The 18,114-nt window shown below is 39.3% G+C and overlaps 5 protein-coding genes across 9 annotated transcripts; 3 read left to right on the plus strand and 2 right to left on the minus strand.

The window, feature by feature from the left end:
• Positions 1 to 1,031: 1,031 nt before the first annotated feature.
• LOC137711571 (loganic acid O-methyltransferase) lies at positions 1,032 to 4,090 on the plus strand. The gene is made up of 3 exons (XM_068450823.2): positions 1,032 to 1,862; positions 2,797 to 3,444; positions 3,567 to 4,090. The coding sequence occupies exons 1-3, from the start codon at positions 1,767 to 1,769 to the stop codon at positions 3,897 to 3,899; spliced, it is 1,077 nt and encodes a 358-aa protein (XP_068306924.2). The 5' UTR covers positions 1,032 to 1,766; the 3' UTR covers positions 3,900 to 4,090.
• Positions 4,091 to 7,592: 3,502 nt separating this feature from the next.
• On the plus strand, positions 7,593 to 10,035 carry LOC137710571 (loganic acid O-methyltransferase). The gene is made up of 3 exons (XM_068449636.2): positions 7,593 to 7,745; positions 8,480 to 9,136; positions 9,512 to 10,035. Exons 1-3 carry the CDS (start codon positions 7,671 to 7,673, stop codon positions 9,842 to 9,844), a joined length of 1,065 nt encoding a protein of 354 aa, XP_068305737.2. The 5' UTR covers positions 7,593 to 7,670; the 3' UTR covers positions 9,845 to 10,035.
• LOC137710570 (ATP synthase subunit beta, mitochondrial) lies at positions 8,274 to 13,550 on the minus strand. Of its 3 annotated transcripts, none has more exons than XR_015963302.1 (11): positions 12,832 to 13,550; positions 12,581 to 12,656; positions 12,375 to 12,463; positions 11,914 to 12,031; positions 11,724 to 11,827; positions 11,480 to 11,638; positions 11,159 to 11,383; positions 10,744 to 11,055; positions 10,283 to 10,610; positions 10,118 to 10,191; positions 8,274 to 9,111 (listed from the first exon to the last, which is right to left on the minus strand). XR_015963302.1 is itself a non-coding variant. In XM_088695303.1 (9 exons), the coding sequence occupies exons 1-9, from the start codon at positions 13,285 to 13,287 to the stop codon at positions 10,497 to 10,499; spliced, it is 1,653 nt and encodes a 550-aa protein (XP_088551429.1). In that variant the 5' UTR covers positions 13,288 to 13,550; the 3' UTR covers positions 10,223 to 10,496. The 3 variants fall into 3 exon arrangements, 1 of the variants encoding a protein (XP_088551429.1); XR_015963303.1 differs by having other exon boundaries at positions 11,724 to 11,815; positions 12,832 to 13,426; XM_088695303.1 differs by lacking the exons at positions 8,274 to 9,111; positions 10,118 to 10,191 and having other exon boundaries at positions 10,223 to 10,610.
• A 711-nt stretch (positions 13,551 to 14,261) lies between these two features.
• Positions 14,262 to 17,963, plus strand: LOC137710245 (uncharacterized). 3 transcript variants are annotated; one of them, XR_015963306.1, is made up of 5 exons: positions 14,262 to 14,657; positions 14,861 to 15,035; positions 15,125 to 15,184; positions 15,402 to 16,159; positions 16,801 to 17,963. XR_015963306.1 is itself a non-coding variant. In XM_088695304.1 (4 exons), exons 2-4 carry the CDS (start codon positions 14,892 to 14,894, stop codon positions 15,687 to 15,689), a joined length of 492 nt encoding a protein of 163 aa, XP_088551430.1. In that variant the 5' UTR covers positions 14,540 to 14,657; positions 14,865 to 14,891; the 3' UTR covers positions 15,690 to 15,901. The 3 variants fall into 3 exon arrangements, 2 of the variants coding, with proteins under 2 accessions (XP_088551430.1, XP_068305278.2); XM_088695304.1 differs by lacking the exon at positions 16,801 to 17,963 and having other exon boundaries at positions 14,540 to 14,657; positions 14,865 to 15,035; positions 15,402 to 15,901; XM_068449177.2 differs by lacking the exons at positions 14,262 to 14,657; positions 16,801 to 17,963 and having other exon boundaries at positions 15,000 to 15,035; positions 15,402 to 15,901.
• Positions 16,759 to 17,762, minus strand: LOC137711494 (putative glutathione S-transferase). Its single transcript, XM_068450737.2, has 2 exons — positions 17,454 to 17,762; positions 16,759 to 17,236 (listed from the first exon to the last, which is right to left on the minus strand). Exons 1-2 carry the CDS (start codon positions 17,760 to 17,762, stop codon positions 16,871 to 16,873), a joined length of 675 nt encoding a protein of 224 aa, XP_068306838.2. The 3' UTR covers positions 16,759 to 16,870.
• Positions 17,964 to 18,114: the final 151 nt, after the last annotated feature.

An 18,114-nucleotide genomic window follows, 5' to 3' on the forward strand; every position in this document is an offset into this window, starting at 1 on the left:
TTCGGGTAATACTGGAGAGACCAATTACTTAGACTAAATTTTATAAACCATATGACGTGGCCTTTGATGACTCTTGCCCTTTTCTCTCTCACTGAAAGCATAAAAACCCTAACTCCCCTTGCCACCGACTCCTACTTTTGTGTGTGGTCGTCGGTGGCAACCCCTTTCCAGCCTTCCTTTCCAACTCCAACTTCTCCTCCTTCTCTGTTTCCCTTTTAGTTTATGCGTTTCCTTACTTTTGGTCTGTGCTTCGGATTTCCTTGAGCTTTGTCCCAATTCACCTAACCTTGTCTTAGATATGGACCTTCACGCCCTTCTCTTGCTTTGATGCTAATTTCCATCATGCATCCTCAACCACCAACCTTTGCTATTCAGTCCGGGTGCTTTTCCTTGGCGATGCGCCTGAGTGTTGGGCTGATGTTAAAATGCTATTTGCACTTTTTGGTAAGATTATGGGAGCGCTCATTGTGTAGGTGACTCGCTCAATCTCATTTTTCGTTGGTGGTGGCCTTGCACTGGAGGCACGTTTAACTTGGTGTATACTGGTTTCGTCTCTGATTTTAGGATTTTGTTGTTATTTTTCAGTTGGCTCCTTTTAGGCCTTTCTTTTGCATTTTTTTTTAATGTTGGCCTTGTATTAGATTGTGGGCCGTCTTTTGAACTCTCTTTTCTTCGTTCTAGTTTTTTATTTAATGGAAATCACTATAACTAAGTTTGACAAAAACCAAGACAAGAAAAAAAAAAAAAAAAAAAAAAAAAAAAAAAAAAAAAAAAAGAGGATGAGAAACAATTAATGTAAAAGAAAAGAAAATTATTATTGACACTAAAAAAATTTCATTTTGTTCTCTAAACTTTCTACAATTAGAAAAAAATTACCAAAGGAAAACACATTAGAAGTTGGTGTGCGTTTGTTGGATCAGACTAACTCGGACTGGACTAACTTTAAGGACTAAGCTAGACTAACTTAGATTAGACTAAACTAGACTAACTTAGTGAAACGTACTAAGCTAGACTAACTTAGATTAGACTAAACTAGACTAACTTAGTGAAACGTTTTGTGTCGGATCGAATTAAGAACTAAAATAATAAAAATAATAATATTTAATTCTATCTTTTACATTTTTTTTTCTTTTTCATTTTTCTTTTGCCTTTCCAGTACACCCTCTCTCTCTCTCTCTCTCTCTCAAATGCTCTTCATTTTTTTCTCCTTCCCGTCCAACTGCCTCTCTGTCTCTCTCTTTTTACTTTCTCGCTCATCACCTAGTTCTATTCTTTTTCACCACCTTCTCCCTCATCATCAAATTCCATTCTTTTTCCTTCATTCTCAAAAAAAGCTTCTGATTTGTCATATGGGTTTTTTCTCTGGATTTTTCACAAGCTTCTGAATTTCATTTGGGTTTTGGCAGATTGGTATTTTTTGTCTTCTGGGCTTTGGCTGGCATTGTGGAATTTGCCGACAATGTCCCGGCGGATGGAGGTGATTGGATATTGGGAGTTGAGGAAGCCGAGGATCTGAGCAGAGGAGAAGAGAGAGTAGGAGAGAGTGAAACAGAGAGCGGAGAGAGGCAGTTTAGAGACCCGTTGGATTACGTCAAATAAATCCGAACGGCTCAGATGAAGAGAAGGAGAGAGTAGGAGGATAGGAGGAAAGCCTTAGATCTTGCGAGATGGATCTGTCACTGTCAAAAGACCAAGAAAACGATCATCTTTTCACTTTACAAGTTTGAAGCAGAAAGAGAGAGAGAGAGAGAGAGAGAGAGAGAGAGATGGCAGCAGCACAAGACAGCAGTGAATTTTGCAAAGCATTTCCAATGAACGGCGGAGATGGACCCAACAGCTATGCCAACAACTCCACTATCCAGGTTCTTTTTTACTGTTTTTATTTTTACTTTTATTGTAAGTGAAGTGGATGGAGAGATGGAGTTGGTCAGTCCATAGTAAAAAAAATTTGTAGAAATTTAATGTGACTAGCCAAAGATTTAATCTTTTCGTAGAAAGTCTTAATCTTGAAATTCCATTCATGAAATATTTATATAAAAAAGAGATCTACGATATTAATATGGCGTCTATTTTATAGTGCGTCTGAATGTATTGTTGAAGTTTATCTTATAAAGTGTAGATTTATCAGAGAGACAAGCAATACGGTCCACTTTCAACAAGATGAATATTGTTCTTAATTTGGTAATTGCATACGTCAAGTGTGCGATTTTATCACAAAAAGTTTCGAACAAGATGAATATTGTTCTTAATTTGGTAATTGCATACGTCAAGTGTGCGATTTTATCACAAAAAGTTTCGATATTAGTTGAAATGAGATTGATATATCTAAACTCTTCTTTGTTTCTTTCTCTAACTGATGTGGGGTTTCTAGCATAAAGATAAAGTTGTTTCTATATTAAAGAAAATGTGGAGGTTTGAAAAGGATTTGGATCCAAATTGTGAGGATCCTAGGAATGCTCGTATTTTAACCATTCATCGTATATCGTGCGATTAGAAATTATTTGATTTTTTTATTTAAAATTAAACACAAATAGTAAATGACAAAAACTAACCGTATAATGTACGATAAACAGCTAGAATGTTGGGATCTTAGAATCCCAAAAGAGGATCCGGAGAGGATCCTCTTCCGTTTGAAAACTGCACGATTTGTTGGTTGTGTGAATTGCAGTCCGAACCGAAACTAATTTAGTCCTACATCTACAAATCTATTTGTAATTAGCGACTGCTAATCAGATGGATTAGGTAAATTATGAATTCTTTAAAATAAAATTAACATGCTCGGTCTCTTTTTTGTAGGGAAAATATGTGGATTTTGCCAAACAACTTACAGTCAAGGAAATTGCAGAAAAGCTTGACATAGAAAATTTTCGATCTTCCAACACCTTTCGGATGGCGGATTTGGGTTGCTCCGTTGGGCCTAACACATTTTCTGTGGTCGAAACCATACTCGAGGCCGTGCAGCTCAAGTATCAATCTAATATGATGAATTCCCAATTCCCCGAATTTCAAGTTTTCTTCAATGATCACACTGCGAATGATTTTAACATGCTCTTCAAAGCCCTCCCTCGCAACAGGCGATACCATGCAGCCGGCGTGCCTGGTTCTTTCCATGGTCGCATATTTCCTAACGCTTCAATTCATTTTTTCCACTCTTCTTTCACAGTTCATTGGCTTTCTAGAGTGCCAAAAGATGTAGCGGACAGAAACAGTCCTGCTTGGAACAAAGGGAGAATCGAATACTCAAATTCAACCAATGAAGTAGTAAGGGCTTACGAAGCTCAACATGCTGAGGACATGGAGTGCTTTCTGAATGCCAGGGCACAAGAGATGGTGCGCGGAGGACTGATGGTACTCATCATTCCAGGCCGCCCCAATGGTACCCGTCATTTGGCAAGTGCGACCTTCCAACTTTTAGAAGCTTGCCTAATGGAAATGGTTAGAAAGGTAATACTAGGTGAAAGAAATTTGAGAATTTTATGTCACGTATTTATGTTCACGATTTTTCTTTGTTGAGTTGCGCTATATGTTCAACTGGTGCTATATGTTGATGTTCTTCCTCAATGCAGGGTGTTATTCCAGAAGAGGGAGTAGATTCTTTCAATGTACCTGTGTATTTCACGTCTGCTCAAGAACTGGAAGCCGTTGTAGAGCAAAACGGATGTTTTAGCATAGAGAGAATGGAACATTTGCCTCACATGAACGTAGATGACAGTGTCTTGACAAACTTTGCATCTCATCTGAGGGCAATCTTGGAGGGACTCATCAAGCAGCATTTTGGAGAAGGAATCCTAGACGAGCTTTTCGACTTGTACAGTACGAAGCTTGAACAGCAACGGTTTATGATCGAGTCAGGGAGAACAATCCAGTTTTTTGTTGCGCTAAAACGCAAGGAAAATTGATTTGAATATACTTGGCGTTTCGACTCGTACCGTCAGAATCCTAGACGAGCTTTTCGACTTGTATTTTCTTTGATCATTGTTATGCTTGGCGTTTTATTACGACTACCTGACATTTTGCTTATTTAAATTTGTAGAACAAAAATTTGTATCGAATCTTCACCTGCTATTTATTTTTCCGTTGACCATTATCATATAGATAATAGTTTGATGTGTTGCATTTTAGTGTACCACATATGCTTAACCTCTCAAACAACATGGATCAAAACTAAGAATAAAAAAGTGAAGAGAGAAGTCATACTACGGTCTAGTGATATTCCTCTTCACTTGTAAGTGAGAGGTTTTAGGTTTGATTCTTATTAAAGGCAAATTTGAACCACATTATTGTTAGACCATTGTGAAACTAAACTCACTCTATTTCCCTTAGTGAAAAGAAAAGCAAGAGATAATATCGTTTATTAAAAAAATAAAAATAAATAGTGAAAAGAGAAATGTTCTACTCTAGAAAGAAAAGCAAGATAAAATGGTAGAGTTCCAAATGATTCTGTCAAAAAAAATGGTTATATTGGTAATTTGTTATAATATTTTGCTTAAAATAAAAAAAAAAGAACTCTAATCTAATTGTCGTTACAAAGTTCTTGTTTCACTAATGCATCAAAGTTGTTAAGAGTGCACTCATAAACTTACAAAATTATCTTTTTCTCAATAAAATTTTAAAAATTTAGAATTACACTTTGTCACCATTACTCTTGTAACAGGTAAGTCGGCTCTTACTTTTTTTTTTACGACAAAACGTTCCTACCATGACATCCCCTCCTGGAAATGAGGATTTGCATGGGTTGGCTTCGAAAATTACCCGACCGATCCACCACCACCTCTCGCCATAAGCAACTGCAGTTGCTGCAAGATTAGGTTTTGACTGCTCTTGACTTCGTTCTTGAATTCAGCGAACATGGCTCCCAGATTTGGGACGCGAGATTCCATGGCCTTATGCGAAGCGAGATGCGTCATACAACGAGTAAATGATTGAGAGGAATCGAACGACCGGCTGATACCAATGTTAGAACCCAACTCCACTTATTTCTCAATTGCACAATAACTTGTATTATAGAGAAGACTATTACAACTATTATAAAATCAACGCCTTTCCTCTCTAAGCTGCCTATTTATACAACATATACTATTAATATGATGCTGACACATGGCATCCTAACAATTTCACTTTTTTCATTTTTTTTGGAAAACTGGACATTATATTACAGGGCCCAATGCCAAACAAACATACAAAGAGGTCCACAAACTACATAAGTATAAAACAAAACAGTGGACCTAAACAGTACACACAAAAGAGCCCAAAACAAATTTTGGGCCCCCAGACACACACAAACAAAGTCACAAAACTTCCTAGAACCTTACAATCCCCTCCAATGTCGGCAATGTCGAAAGACACGAACACAAGCCGTCCAGCACGCCGACCAACCAAAACCCCAGGCATGAAGAAAACTAATGCTCCAACACCACAGAACATCCACACCAGCACAAACCAACGCCCCGAACCGGTAGCAAGCAGCCAAACTCCTCCAACCTGCAACAATCCACATGCCGATCGCAACCAACCAAAGAAAGAAGCCGGTGGAAAATCCACCGACAACAGTGCCAATAAAGGCAAGCAAATGGAAGGTGGTGGTGTGTACACCTGAGTAAAAACTCTACACACCTTCCAAAGAAAACACAGCCGAGTGCTGTGAAGAGAAGAGGTTGCAGATCGGGAAAGAAGAAGCAACAGGGAAAGAATCCAACCCGAAGTGAGATTGGAAGGAATTGAAAACAGAGGAAGAGGGAGAGATGAGAGACATGGAAGTGGAAGGGAATTTGAGGGGAGGGAAGAGAGAAGCGGAAGAAGGGAGGAAGAAGGAAGAAGAACAAGGAAGGAAACAGAGGACTGCCACCGACCCTTGCCGGAGCTCGGGCCGGTGGCTAGGGAGAAAAACCGACAATGAAAAACTCAGAAAGGTGAGAAATACTCTCAGAAGAGAGAAAGACGCTCAAAAAGCCAATTTCACTTTTGCATCCCAAGAAAAGTTTAGTGTAACTTTTAACATTTAGATTGCCTTGTAGATCTCAAAAATACTTGCACACAGTTACAACGGTTAGTTTCCTCAAATATCTTTGATAGACAAACATATACAGAGAGATATAATTTAGGTATCTGTTTGGGTTCATATAGAGAGAATTGTTTTGCAATAAGCAATAAATAAAGCATTGGAGAAGATAAATTCAAGTTATACAAAGAAAGAATGAGATAGTTGCACAAGTATTGAACGAAAAATTCGTGAACTAGTCATCAACTTTTTATGAAACTATCACATTCCTATCCAAACTATGTGTTGGGTTGTGAAAGTAGCACTAAACTGCAACATGCTACACGAGACCGGCAAGTAATAATGTTTGAATCCTTTCGTTCGAAAAAATTTGTTGTCTCACTGAGATATATCTCTAGTCCTATTGCAGATTATCTTTGTCCCTTCAGAACCAACAAAAATTGCAACTCATTAATACAAAATTTAAATAGATCGAGAGCAACCAACTGGTTATAACCCTATATCTAAACTCTGAAAAACTCAAATGAAATCAAGTCTGGTAAATGAGCATTTCTCCGCAGCCTTGAACCGTTCGAGTGAAAAAAGAAATTGTTGATGGTCACGTATCGGGTAAACAAAATCAGGAAGTTCTCCTAAAAAAAACGTTTATTTGCACATATAAGTGACGCATTCTCACATACTTAGGTGTCAACAATACTTGCTGCAAGAGTTGCAATTACTGTTTCCTCAAACATTTAAATTTTTTTATCAAAGAAAACATCTATATAGGATATATATAGGTATAAAGTATTGGAGAAGATAAGTCAAGTCAGACAAATTATTTTGATATAGTTCGATTAATTTAGCAAATTTCATACATAAATTAGAATTAGAGTAAGAATTAATACGTGACATTTGAATTCATGCCAAATTATTAATAATTGGACATAAGTCCTAGTTGTTATTTGTTGATTTAAGTAGGGATTTGTGTTTTAGACATGATTAAATCTACAATAACAGAAACTTTCTACCGTTACATGTGACACGAGTTCTACTTGAGCTAAGAATGCACAATCCTCTCCTATAGCGCCCGTTCAGATCAACCTTCCTGGGTGTCATCTTTGGAGAGTGTCCCCTTCGAACGACAAACGACGGACGAATAACGCTCCATGCCGCCGATTCTTAAGTAACTCAGGTGGCAGCAGAGTTTGTTGTAGGCAACATCTTAACAGTCCATACAAATTTGGCTTAGATTTGACAAGTTTGAGCAACAACATCCATGACGCACGCGATGACGACATATAAAAGTTTTGTAGACTTGTCGTACCAATATTTTATTCCCTTTGACCAAATTTGACCACGTAATGACTCCATGCATGCTTAAATTTATGATCATTTTCAAATGTTCAGATGTAATATATGGCTTTATATATATGTTGTGGTTTAGTGATTGGTTGTTTTAATTTCGGGTAAATTTTGACGACTAAATGTGATGCATGCATGTGCTCATTTTAGTCGATCAATGTCTTAATTACTTTCCATTTCAAAATTAAACTTTTTGTTCTTTCTTTTTACTGGTCAAAGTTTTCCGAGTGGTATAAATTAATAGGGGACTTGATCAGGAGAGGATCAACGATTAATCCACAAGATAAACACATAAGAGAGAGAGAGAGAGAGAGAGAGAGAGAGAGGGATGGCAGAATTGGTGGCGCATCCGATGAACGGTGGAGATAGCCTCTACAGCTACAGAAAAAACTCAGCATTGCAGGTGTGTCAATTGTCAGAGTGTTATGTCCTATATCTTTATCGAATGATACGTGTAATGTGTTACACTATTACCAGTGCATGCCATTAAATAAGGATATAAAATTATCACTATTCAACTGGTGGGGATCGAAGTATTATTTTTTTTACTTCATCTTTGAAGGATAGAAAAACTTCAATGCATATCTTTTTCAATGAAACAAATTGTGCCACATTCCATGTCAAAAATGTCATTGGGAAAGACAGTACTCACTTCAAGAACGGAGGTAGCAGAGGCTCATTGGGGGTAGTTGCTCCTACTGAAGTTTTGTGCGGACGAAGAAAAAACAAAGACACTTGCATAATTTGAATGTATCACATTAAGTAGTTTAGTTAAAATTTTCACATAATATGTATAATAAGCTTATCATTTGGAAAAATGTCTACAAGTTGGCTTAATGAAATTTGAGAAGAAAATAAAAGTAATGAAATTATAGAAGAATCATGATTTTTTTTTTCTCAAGTCTAGAGGTTAAGGTTGCCGCATTAAAGAAGATTTCTAACTTTGTTCCTGACTTACTTGATGGATAGATAATAGAATTTTGACGTGCAAGATGCACTAAAATTTAACAATAAAAAAAAATTTCGACGTATAAGATACACTAGGGGGCAGTATAATTTTCACTCACATAATGGAAGCTTGTTTCAAGTTGACGAGGAGAAAATAACTCAAGCTTCTCTTCTTTATCTTTTCTGTAGAGAAAAGCCATAGAAGCTGGCAAGGAACTGATCAAGGAAGCAATTTTCGAAAAGCTCGATAGCAAAATGATCTGTTCGATGAACGCCTTTCGAGTCACGGATTTAGGCTGCTCCGTCGGGCCTAACACATTCCATGCAGTGCAAAGCGTACTTGATGCTGTGGAGCAAAAGTGTCAAGGCCAAGGACACAATTCTCAGCTCCCTGAGTTCCAAGTTTTTTTCAACGATCACGCGTCCAACGATTTCAATGAGCTCTTCAAATCTATGCCTTCGGACAGGCGGTACTACGCAGCAGGCGTGCCGGGTTCTTTTTACTCTCGGCTTTTCCCCAAGGACTTTCTTCACTTTGCTTACTCTTCATATTCCCTCCAATTTCTTTCGAAAGTCCCGGAAGAAGTGGTGGACGTGAACTCGCCGGCTTGGAACAAAGGGCGGATTCATTACTCGAAATCGGCAAACCACGTTGTTAAGGCGTATGAAGCTCAGTATGCCAAGGACATGGACTGCTTTCTGAGTGCTCGAGCACAAGAGATTGTAAGCGGAGGGTTGATGGCGTTTGTCGTCCCCGGCCGCCCCAATGGAATCCCTCATGCAGAAGTTTTCGTCAACACGGCGAAAGAACTCTTTGGATCCTGCCTCATGGACATGGCCAAGAAGGTAAGAAATGATCAGCTCAGTGTATTTACATCATAGAACTTAATGACTTTATGTAGAGCTCTCTCTGTAACACGCTTCCTTTAGCGCTATTTGGGATTGCTTCTAACATGATTAAAAGCGCTTTCTGACTCCAAAAGCACTTTTGGTTACATCTGACATAAAAAATTATAAATGTTTATTGCTCATAGAAGCATTTTCTAGAGAAACATCCGCCAGATTCTTTAGGAAGCACTTAGATTTTGTGATAAACATTTCAACCTGCTTAAGAAAAAGTACTTCTAGCTTATGCGCACAAGTACTTTCTAGAGAAACGATTTGCCTTGTTATTTTAAGTTGGTGACCATTTTGACCTTGGTATTTTTGTTTCTTGAGTAGGGTATCATCTCCGAAGAGAAAGTGGACTCCTTTAACATACCACAATATATCGCTTCGCTCGAAGACGTGGAAGCGATTGTGAAAGCTAATGGATATTTCAGCACAGAGACGATGGAAATCTTGAGCGGGGACAAACCACAGCCCAAGGCATTTGCCTCCGGCGTGAGATCCGGGATGGAGGGAATGATTCAGAAGCATTTCGGGGAGGAGATTGATCTGGATCATCTTTTTGACTTGTTCCGCAAGAAACTCGAAGAATCCTCCTCCGTCCTCGAATCAAAGAAATTTGTTAGCCTGTTTGTTGTACTCAAACGCAGATCAGCGACTGAGTAACAACAAACAATGCAACTTGTCGTTTGAAGATTTGAAGCTCCTCCGAAAGAATTTTAATTTGTAGCTTCAATTAGGAAGATCGCGAATAAAGAAAGTACTTCTATTAGTACGTCAATGCAATGTAAAGATTAAACACCACTCGCGTGTTTAATCACGAAAGAAAAATAAAATGATTTTTTTTTCCGACTCAACTTTTCCCACATTTTCTCACCAGCCAAACAGAATTTCAGAGCTGAATACAAACCAACTCAATGAGTAAAGGTGGTAACTTACCTCCTTCGTTGAGAGCCAAGGATGAAGGATCGACCTGCATCCATTCGAGAAAGAAACCCTATAAGCAGCTGAAGCTGTGGACCGACACAGGACGAAGAAAACCTCTGGTGTGAAACTCAAATGATTATAGATAGATAAATAAATATACGCAACGCAAGTGCATACCTTATTGCACAAAGGGGAATGGAGCCTAACAGAACATGTCCCTTCCTCAATTCTCTTCCTAACACAACCCTTAACCTACCAAAAATAGTCCCTGGAATGACAAACCTATATTTCTCCGAAAAGATTTTTTTTGAAATTCCTGAGATTTTCCAAAGCCAACATTAGCTCTTTGGTAATATAGCTTTATAGAGAAGAGCCAACTTAATGCGAGTGATTATGCAGCCGAATCCTTAGCAATCTTCTCCGCCTTGGCAATGACTTCTTCAATTCCGCCAACCATGTAAAACGATTGCTCAGGAAGGTCATCATATTTCCCATCCAAAACTCCCTGTAGAAATGAAATCCCTCAACACAACGTCAGAGAGTTGTAGGGCTAGCACATAAAGGAATCGATTCTAGAAAAATCAAAGTGATGACTAATTCAGGACCAAGACAAAAAGGGAAATATGGAAGATGCTCACCTGGAAGCTGGTAATGCTCTCTTTCAACTCAACATATTTTCCAGGAGCTCCCGTGAAGACTTCTGCTACATGGAAAGGTTGGCTCAAGAAACGTTGAATCTTACGGGCACGAGCAACAGTCAACTTGTCGTCCTCACTGAGCTCATCCATTCCCAAAATAGCAATAATATCTTGTAAGTTCTTATAATTTTGAAGAACTTTCTGAACACCACGAGCAGTATTGTAGTGATCTTCTCCTAAAATATGAGGGGACAACATGCGAGATGTAGAATCTAAGGGATCCACCGCAGGATAGATGCCAAGCTCAGATATCTGACCATGAACCAATTGTTAGATCTAAGAACATAAGGAGCAGAAGAAAAAGCAGATAGTCATTCCTGCTTCATAATTTAATTGGAAATTGAAGACTACATACTTGTCGTGACAGCACAGTGGTGGCATCAAGATGGGCAAAAGTGGTTGCAGGTGCCGGATCTGTCAAGTCATCAGCAGGCACATAAATAGCTTGAACAGAAGTAATGGAACCCTTCTTGGTTGTAGTAATACGCTCTTGAAGGCCTCCAAGATCAGTAGCTAAGGTAGGTTGGTAACCGACAGCGGATGGGATACGGCCAAGCAAGGCAGACACTTCTGAGTTAGCCTGAAGAGAAGATAAATAAAAGGGCGGTATTTGGTTAGAAGAAGTTGAAATATATGAACTGAACAATGTGTGCGTGTGTGTGCTGAGAGAGCTTACTTGAGTAAAGCGGAATATGTTATCAATGAAGAGAAGCACATCTTGTCCTTCAGCATCTCGGAAGTGCTCAGCCACAGTCAGCCCTGTGAGCCCAACACGAGCACGGGCACCAGGAGGTTCATTCATTTGTCCATAGACAAGGGCGCATTTACTCTCACTCTGGAATCCACGGGAACGGAATTGAGAATAACATAATGCAAAGGAAATGTAGGACAGTTATTATGTCATGTTGCAGTAAGTTAACCTGCTGATCTCCAAGCTTAATGACACCACTTTCCATCATTTCTCTGTACAAATCATTACCCTCTCTTGTGCGTTCTCCCACGCCAGCAAACACTGAGAAACCACCTGCAGAAGGAGATGAAACATTTTATAACCCGAGATATCATTACTCAACAAAGAGGATAACTAAAAAGCATCTAAATGGAACCAACCATGAGCCTTGGCAACATTGTTGATGAGTTCCATGATAAGCACGGTTTTTCCGACACCAGCACCCCCAAAGAGCCCAATCTTTCCTCCTCTTTGGTAAGGTGCAAGAAGATCAACAACCTTGATAAAGGTTAGACACAAATGTTATTTGTTTCGGTTGATGCCGAGATCTCTTAATATGCAGAAAACAAAGAGCATACTATTATACAAACTATATGATAGCAATAGGACAAGTTTTCTTTTCAAATTTAAACAATACTACTACTTTACAGAAGAAAGTCTCTCTTCGAATCTGTTGCAGTCTAAAAATAGCCACGACAAACAAAAAAAGACACCGAAAACCTTTCCAGAGTTTGGCAATCCAATTGTATGCATCACCAACATTTAGCTTGAATTTTCAACTTTTTTTTTGCTCCCTTAGCATCTACATATCCATCATTTATTTAGTACACCGCCGACGTACCTTAATTCCAGTGACAAGAATCTGCTGCTCAGTAGCCTGTTCAACGAAAGCCGGAGCTTCTCTATGGATGGGAAGAAAATGATCGGTCTCTGATGAATCGAAAGCAAAACAGCACTCATTTACAACATTTATAACTTAATAATATTGACAAATAATACAAATGCAAAACAAATTAAAAAAGTTGGAGAGCTTCAGCTGCTGCTTACTTATATCACCCCTCTCATCGATCGGCTCTCCGATAACGTTCATAATCCGGCCAAGGGTGGCTCTGCCAACAGGCACCTAATCCACACAAATTTCAGATACACAATTCATAAATTTCCAAAACCCCATTATTCAAAAGTTTCAAAATTTAATCAATAAATTCATTTTTTAATACAAAATTAAATAAATAAACTCTTAAACACGAGAAAAGATTGAATTTTGAGAAATAGAAAGCCAGAAAGTAGGATCTTACAGTGATGGGAGAGCCAGTGTTGAGGACTCTCTGACCTCTAACGAGCCCTTCGGTTCCATCCATGGCAATGGTTCTCACCATGTTCTCACCAAGGTGCTGAGCCACCTCGAGCACCAATCGGATCGAGTTATCCAGGACCTCGAGAGCCGTCAGGATCGGCGGCAACCCGTCGTCGAACCGAACATCAACGACGGCTCCGATCACCTGGCAGACCTTGCCAACGGCGCCCTTTCCTGTGAAATCATCTGTGATTTTTCCGCTCACTGACGGCGAAGCGAGCGTGGGAGGCGCGGTGGCTGCTGCGGCCGATGACGTCGAGTAGTGAGCGGCGCGCGAGAGGAGGTACCCCGACGGCCGCGTGAGGGGGGATCTAGGGGTTGCGGGTCTTGTGGCGGAGGCGGTTCGGCGGAGAGAGGTGCGGAGGAGAGTGGAGAGGAGCTTGCGGGAGGAGGACATTGTGGTGTTTTGGTGATTTTGATCGGAAATGAAGGTTGTTTTCTTTTGTTTTTGTGAAGGGTCAGCTGGCGGAGAAAATGCACGGAGCGGGAGCGTCGCTCATTGGTTGATCGCCACCTGCGGTGGTGTGGTTGGGCGGAGGAGGTGGAGCACGAGGAGGAGATAGAGAGGCAGAGAGTGTGAGAGCGTGAGAGTGAGAAATATATGGATTTTAACGCTGCTTCTCACCTGGAAATTTGGAATTCGTTTTACTTTCGCGGGTTAAATCCGTTTTCTCCGATCGGGTCGCACATATATTCCATATTATTTTTCAATTTTCTAATTAGCCACTTCAAGAAAAATAAAATTACAATTAACCATTCGTATTTAAAACTTTTTGATAATATGCCATGTACATTTTATTTGAATCCATTATTTCGTTAAGTTTAATCACGTGATTTATCAATTCAACTTTTTGAGGTCAATTTTGTTAATTTACAAGAAAAAAATTATTCGAAAGAGACAACTATTTTTTAGTATCAACTTAGTTACAAAAAAAGATATGCATCAGATATGTTTTTAACAATTAAACTCAACAGAAGCGGAAGGTAAATACGTTTTACATTAAGCTAGCTATAATAATAATTTGATTCAAATTTATTTTTTAAGAAATCAAACTTAAAAACGCTCACTTACAAGTGAAGAAAAATGTTACTAAATTGTAATATTAAGTATCATTTTAACTACTTAATTGTGAATGAACAAAAGTGAAAATATTGACGTGTCATCCTTGCAATTCTTCATTCTTAAAATTTGAAAATAATTGTTTTTTTTTTCCAAAATTGTTTTAAAATATAGAAATCTAATCCACTTGTAAAAAAAAAAAAAGTGAATGAAAGGATCAACAAATCGAATCGAGATCCTTTTAAAATCTCTATGTTAAAAACCAAAAATCTTAGCCGTTTAAAAGAAAGATTTGAACTTTTAATTTAGGTAAGGTGAAAGAAACGCAAAATTTAAAATGGATGGTGTGAGTTTCCGAGTCCAACAGCTCCGAACTCGAAAGATCAGGAGAGAATCTCGATAGAATGAAGGACCCAAAAGAGGGAGGTGTTGCATGGTACCCCATAGGCACATAGAGAGTGACAGCAGCAATGGCCTCAGCCTCACACACAGTGACAGCAATCTCCTCCTCCTTGGCTCTCAATTCTTCTCAATCATTTCTCAGACCCTCAAGTCTCCCCCTCCAATCCCACCTCAATCCAAGCCCACACATCGCAATCCCATCCTCAAATTTTCCACCACAAGAACCAGAGCAACCGTTGATGGCGGCGAACAAAGCGCCACCGCCACATCTCAGCTTGTCCAGGAAACCACCACAACCCACCAAAGTATGCTTTTCTCATTATTTTTTTCTTTCAGTTGCAAAAATTAGCTAAAAGCGTTTTTTGACAACAAAAAACGCTTCGGACTGCATCATCCAGCAGAAAAACTTAAAAAGTGCTTCTTGAGTGAAGAAGCACTTCTTAGGGAGGCACATACTAATGAAAGAACTTATATTTTGATTAAGTTATGCTGTTATTGTTGTGTTAAGGAAGTGGAGGAGAGTGTGAAATTGCTCAAAAATGCCGCGAAAACAAGACGGGTTGAGAAGGAGGAGGTTCTGTCCGCTCTATCCGTCATTGAGAAGGGAAAGCTCGACCCTTCCGGGTTTCTTAGCACGCTTAGAATCCCCGGGGAGAACATGGATGCTCATATTTACTGCTGAGGTTAGTATAAAGCTTTCACCTGTGCCATAACAATGTTCAATCTTTCGCCCTTTATATCAGAAATGAGCATTGTTTTGTGGTGTTTGCAGAAGGAATTGAGGGGCGGTCGCTACTTCCCTATTACCGCAGTTCAGCGATTTGATGCTGCTGTAAGTCTTTTTATCTCAATTTCGATCACTCTGTGCCTACATTTTGTGATGAGCCATTTCTTTGTGAAGTTGCTTGGATATTATTGTTTTTCAAAACTAAATAGGAGCTCTTAGAAGTTCTCATCGTCAAGAATAATCGGAAAACACAGGCACGAGTAGCATTTTCCTAGTTGCATTTCAACTTTTGAGGCTAACAAATGTCTGTCGGGGTTATCAGGGAAAGAGAATTGAGAACGGAGTGTATTTCGGGCCATTTGGATGCTTAACGTTTGAAGGAAGACTTGCCTGGAAGGAAAGAATACTAGCCTTCGTCTTTGAGTCCATCCAAATAAACATTGGACCTTTGAAAACCCTTGAGATCAGTCTAGGCCAGAGAGACGACACAGAGCCTAGCACGAAGGATCCATTCCTTATATGGTTTTACATTGATGAAGAACTAGCAGTTGGCCCAGGCAAACGTGGGGGAACTGCTTTCTGGTGCTGTTGTCACCGTGCAATGACATAATTTTTGTTTCAGTCAAATATAGATGTTAGATTCACCTTTAAGGATCATATTATACATACACATATGTATGTATATCGGGAAATATCAAGGCTGCGTGATGCTTTGTTTATTGGACAGATTAGATTCACCTTTTAGGTGTTTCTTCCTTGACATCAAAGCTCGTTAGCTTCTCTTTTTCGATATATGTATAGTTAAATGTACAAACATTCATACATGTACACACACACACACACACACACCTGCAGTGCAGTGTGAATGTTGTTTGTTTACCTTCTCGTCGACATACTTTGCCCAAAATCGCGCCATTGTTTTTTCGAATGGATCTTCTGGCAACAGTGGGTTCTCTCTCCATGTTTCATCTCCCATTTTGAAGTCCGCAAATTCTGAAATCAAACCAAGTTTTCAATCTTTTGAAGCATTGGTCTGAAGGCGGGATTTCGAAAAGCTTCACATTTCTTGCAGAGAAAGTTGTAAGTCAATCAACTCTCATGTTTATTACTCAAAAGCACTGTTTAGTAAGCTTAGATGAACTTTAATCTCACCTAATCTGTTGAACTTTCAAACTTAGGAAGTAAGGATAGAATTTGCTTCTTGCATCACGACCAATTGAACCCTCTTCTAGAAATGTAGTGATGTGTGTGACGCTTATGAGTAGTCAATACTTGAAGATCCGACTTTACCAAACTTTCCTTCTTTAATCTATCCCAAATTTGAACTGTCCACTTATTCCCTTCGTCGGTTGCTTTCTACATTCTTTCGCTGTTGTCTTTAGATTTACGCAGTTAAGTTTCGATACAAGGTTAGTTGATTTTACAGCTTCTTGTTCTAATTTGCATCACTATCGGCTTCTCCTCGAATAGTGGTTTTGCTATAATATGCATTTTGTACCTGCTCTCTGTGGTTCATTAAACTCGCATTAGAACCGAGCAGTGAGTTATTTCTTAATGGAAGATCATCTAAATTGTTCCCTCCACATCAGAATTTCGAAGTGGTTTCGATACAATGCGGTGCTGCAATGTGATGATTGTTTCTATTTAGTACATGATCGTTTTTCTGTCAAGTGATAACATTAACTGAAATGCTTCTTTCTTCGCTGTTTCATTTATTGTAGCAGAATACATAGACAAGAGGAAGACTCATAACAGTAATCAGATCCGGAGGTGAAGAGATTGAGCACGTCATCATGGTTTGTTGGCGGATATGGAACGAATGTAAATGATGGCATATTGGACGTAGGCGACAAACGCTTCTCTAGCCGGAATGCATTCTTCAATGAGCGGAGTGTGGCTGAAGTTCTGACCCCATTGGTGGAGAGATGGAAACATCTCTGCTTCAAGTACCTTGTTGCCTCCAGCTTCTTCAACAGCACTTATCCAGTAAGATATCCATCCCAATACTAAATCTAGATACCCTATTTGTTCTCCGCCGAAAAACTTCTTCCCTTCGATCTGCTTCTCAAGAAGTGCTAGTGATTCTAACACAGACTCTTTCGCCTTCTCCTGCGCTTCGCCTTCTCCCGTGCAAGCTGTCCACACTGGAGGCACAAGCTGGAACGTGAACATACACAAGAAAATTAGTTTCGAGTCGGGAAAGATTAAGAGATTCTCTCTCTACCATATAGGAACAAACACAGGCCCATCTGCACTCAAAACTGAATGTTTTATAAGCATGCATGAGGCAAGAAAACGGAGTGTTAAATTCGCTAGCCGCGCACAAAAGGCATAGCTGTGTCACTTGCATACATGTTTTGCACAAAAGGGGTACCTTTTCATCGTTGAACTTGGCCCAAAATCGAGCTGTGGCTCGGTCATATGAGTCCCGAGGCAGCAACGGGTGCTCCTTCCATGTCTCCTCGATGTACTCGAGGATCACAAGTGATTCGACAACGACGTTGTCACCGTGCACAAGCACCGGCACCTTCTTGTAGATGGGGTTGTACTTGAGGAGGAGGGGACTCTTGTTTGCCAAATCTTCTAATATGAACTCATACTCCACACCCTTGAGCTTCAATGCCCACTGAATCCTAGCACTGAAAAGGCTTTCTTTTGTTGCAAACAGCTTCACACCTCCCATTTTCTACCCCCACACCTTTCAAATTTGTGTCAATATTTGCTTGTGCCAACTTTTTGTTTTTATAAACAGTGGAGAACACACTTTTTGATTAGTCATATCCTTAGTGGTGGATTTTGTATCTTGGATCTTGTAATTTTTTCAATACAAGGTAAAAGCGAGGTTTGAACACACAACTTCAAATTTTGGATGATTCAACGTCAACTTCATGTGCAGATACAATATTACTATTTTTTGTACTGGTAACATTGGAGATGGGAAAATCAAACATAGACGTAAATACACTCTTAATCATTTGAGCTTCATTTGTCGAATATCGACAAATGATATTATTGTTTATCCATGTATTATTCAT

This window comes from Pyrus communis, chromosome 6 (genome assembly GCF_041283825.1).
Source record: "Pyrus communis isolate YQ-2024b chromosome 6, ASM4128382v1, whole genome shotgun sequence".
Taxonomy (NCBI): Eukaryota; Viridiplantae; Streptophyta; class Magnoliopsida; order Rosales; family Rosaceae; genus Pyrus; species Pyrus communis.

Coding starts and splice junctions, on each gene's coding strand:
- LOC137710571 (XM_068449636.2), top strand. CDS start 7,671: ATGGCAGAATTGGTGGCGCATCCGATGAACGGTGGAGATAGCCTCTAC. Junction 7,746..8,479: donor GAAAAAACTCAGCATTGCAG/GTGTGTCAATTG, acceptor TCTTTTCTGTAG/AGAAAAGCCATAGAAGCTGG. Junction 9,137..9,511: donor TCATGGACATGGCCAAGAAG/GTAAGAAATGAT, acceptor TTTCTTGAGTAG/GGTATCATCTCCGAAGAGAA.
- LOC137711571 (XM_068450823.2), top strand. CDS start 1,767: ATGGCAGCAGCACAAGACAGCAGTGAATTTTGCAAAGCATTTCCAATG. Junction 1,863..2,796: donor CCAACAACTCCACTATCCAG/GTTCTTTTTTAC, acceptor TCTTTTTTGTAG/GGAAAATATGTGGATTTTGC. Junction 3,445..3,566: donor TAATGGAAATGGTTAGAAAG/GTAATACTAGGT, acceptor TCCTCAATGCAG/GGTGTTATTCCAGAAGAGGG.
- LOC137711494 (XM_068450737.2), bottom strand. CDS start 17,762: ATGGGAGGTGTGAAGCTGTTTGCAACAAAAGAAAGCCTTTTCAGTGCT. Junction 17,237..17,453: donor CCAAGTTCAACGATGAAAAG/GTACCCCTTTTG, acceptor TTCACGTTCCAG/CTTGTGCCTCCAGTGTGGAC.
- LOC137710245 (XM_088695304.1), top strand. CDS start 14,892: ATGCCGCGAAAACAAGACGGGTTGAGAAGGAGGAGGTTCTGTCCGCTC. Junction 15,036..15,124: donor TGCTCATATTTACTGCTGAG/GTTAGTATAAAG, acceptor TGGTGTTTGCAG/AAGGAATTGAGGGGCGGTCG. Junction 15,185..15,401: donor TTCAGCGATTTGATGCTGCT/GTAAGTCTTTTT, acceptor CGGGGTTATCAG/GGAAAGAGAATTGAGAACGG.
- LOC137710570 (XM_088695303.1), bottom strand. CDS start 13,287: ATGTCCTCCTCCCGCAAGCTCCTCTCCACTCTCCTCCGCACCTCTCTC. Junction 12,657..12,831: donor ACACTGGCTCTCCCATCACT/GTAAGATCCTAC, acceptor TGTGTGGATTAG/GTGCCTGTTGGCAGAGCCAC. Junction 12,464..12,580: donor CGATGAGAGGGGTGATATAA/GTAAGCAGCAGC, acceptor TCGATTCATCAG/AGACCGATCATTTTCTTCCC.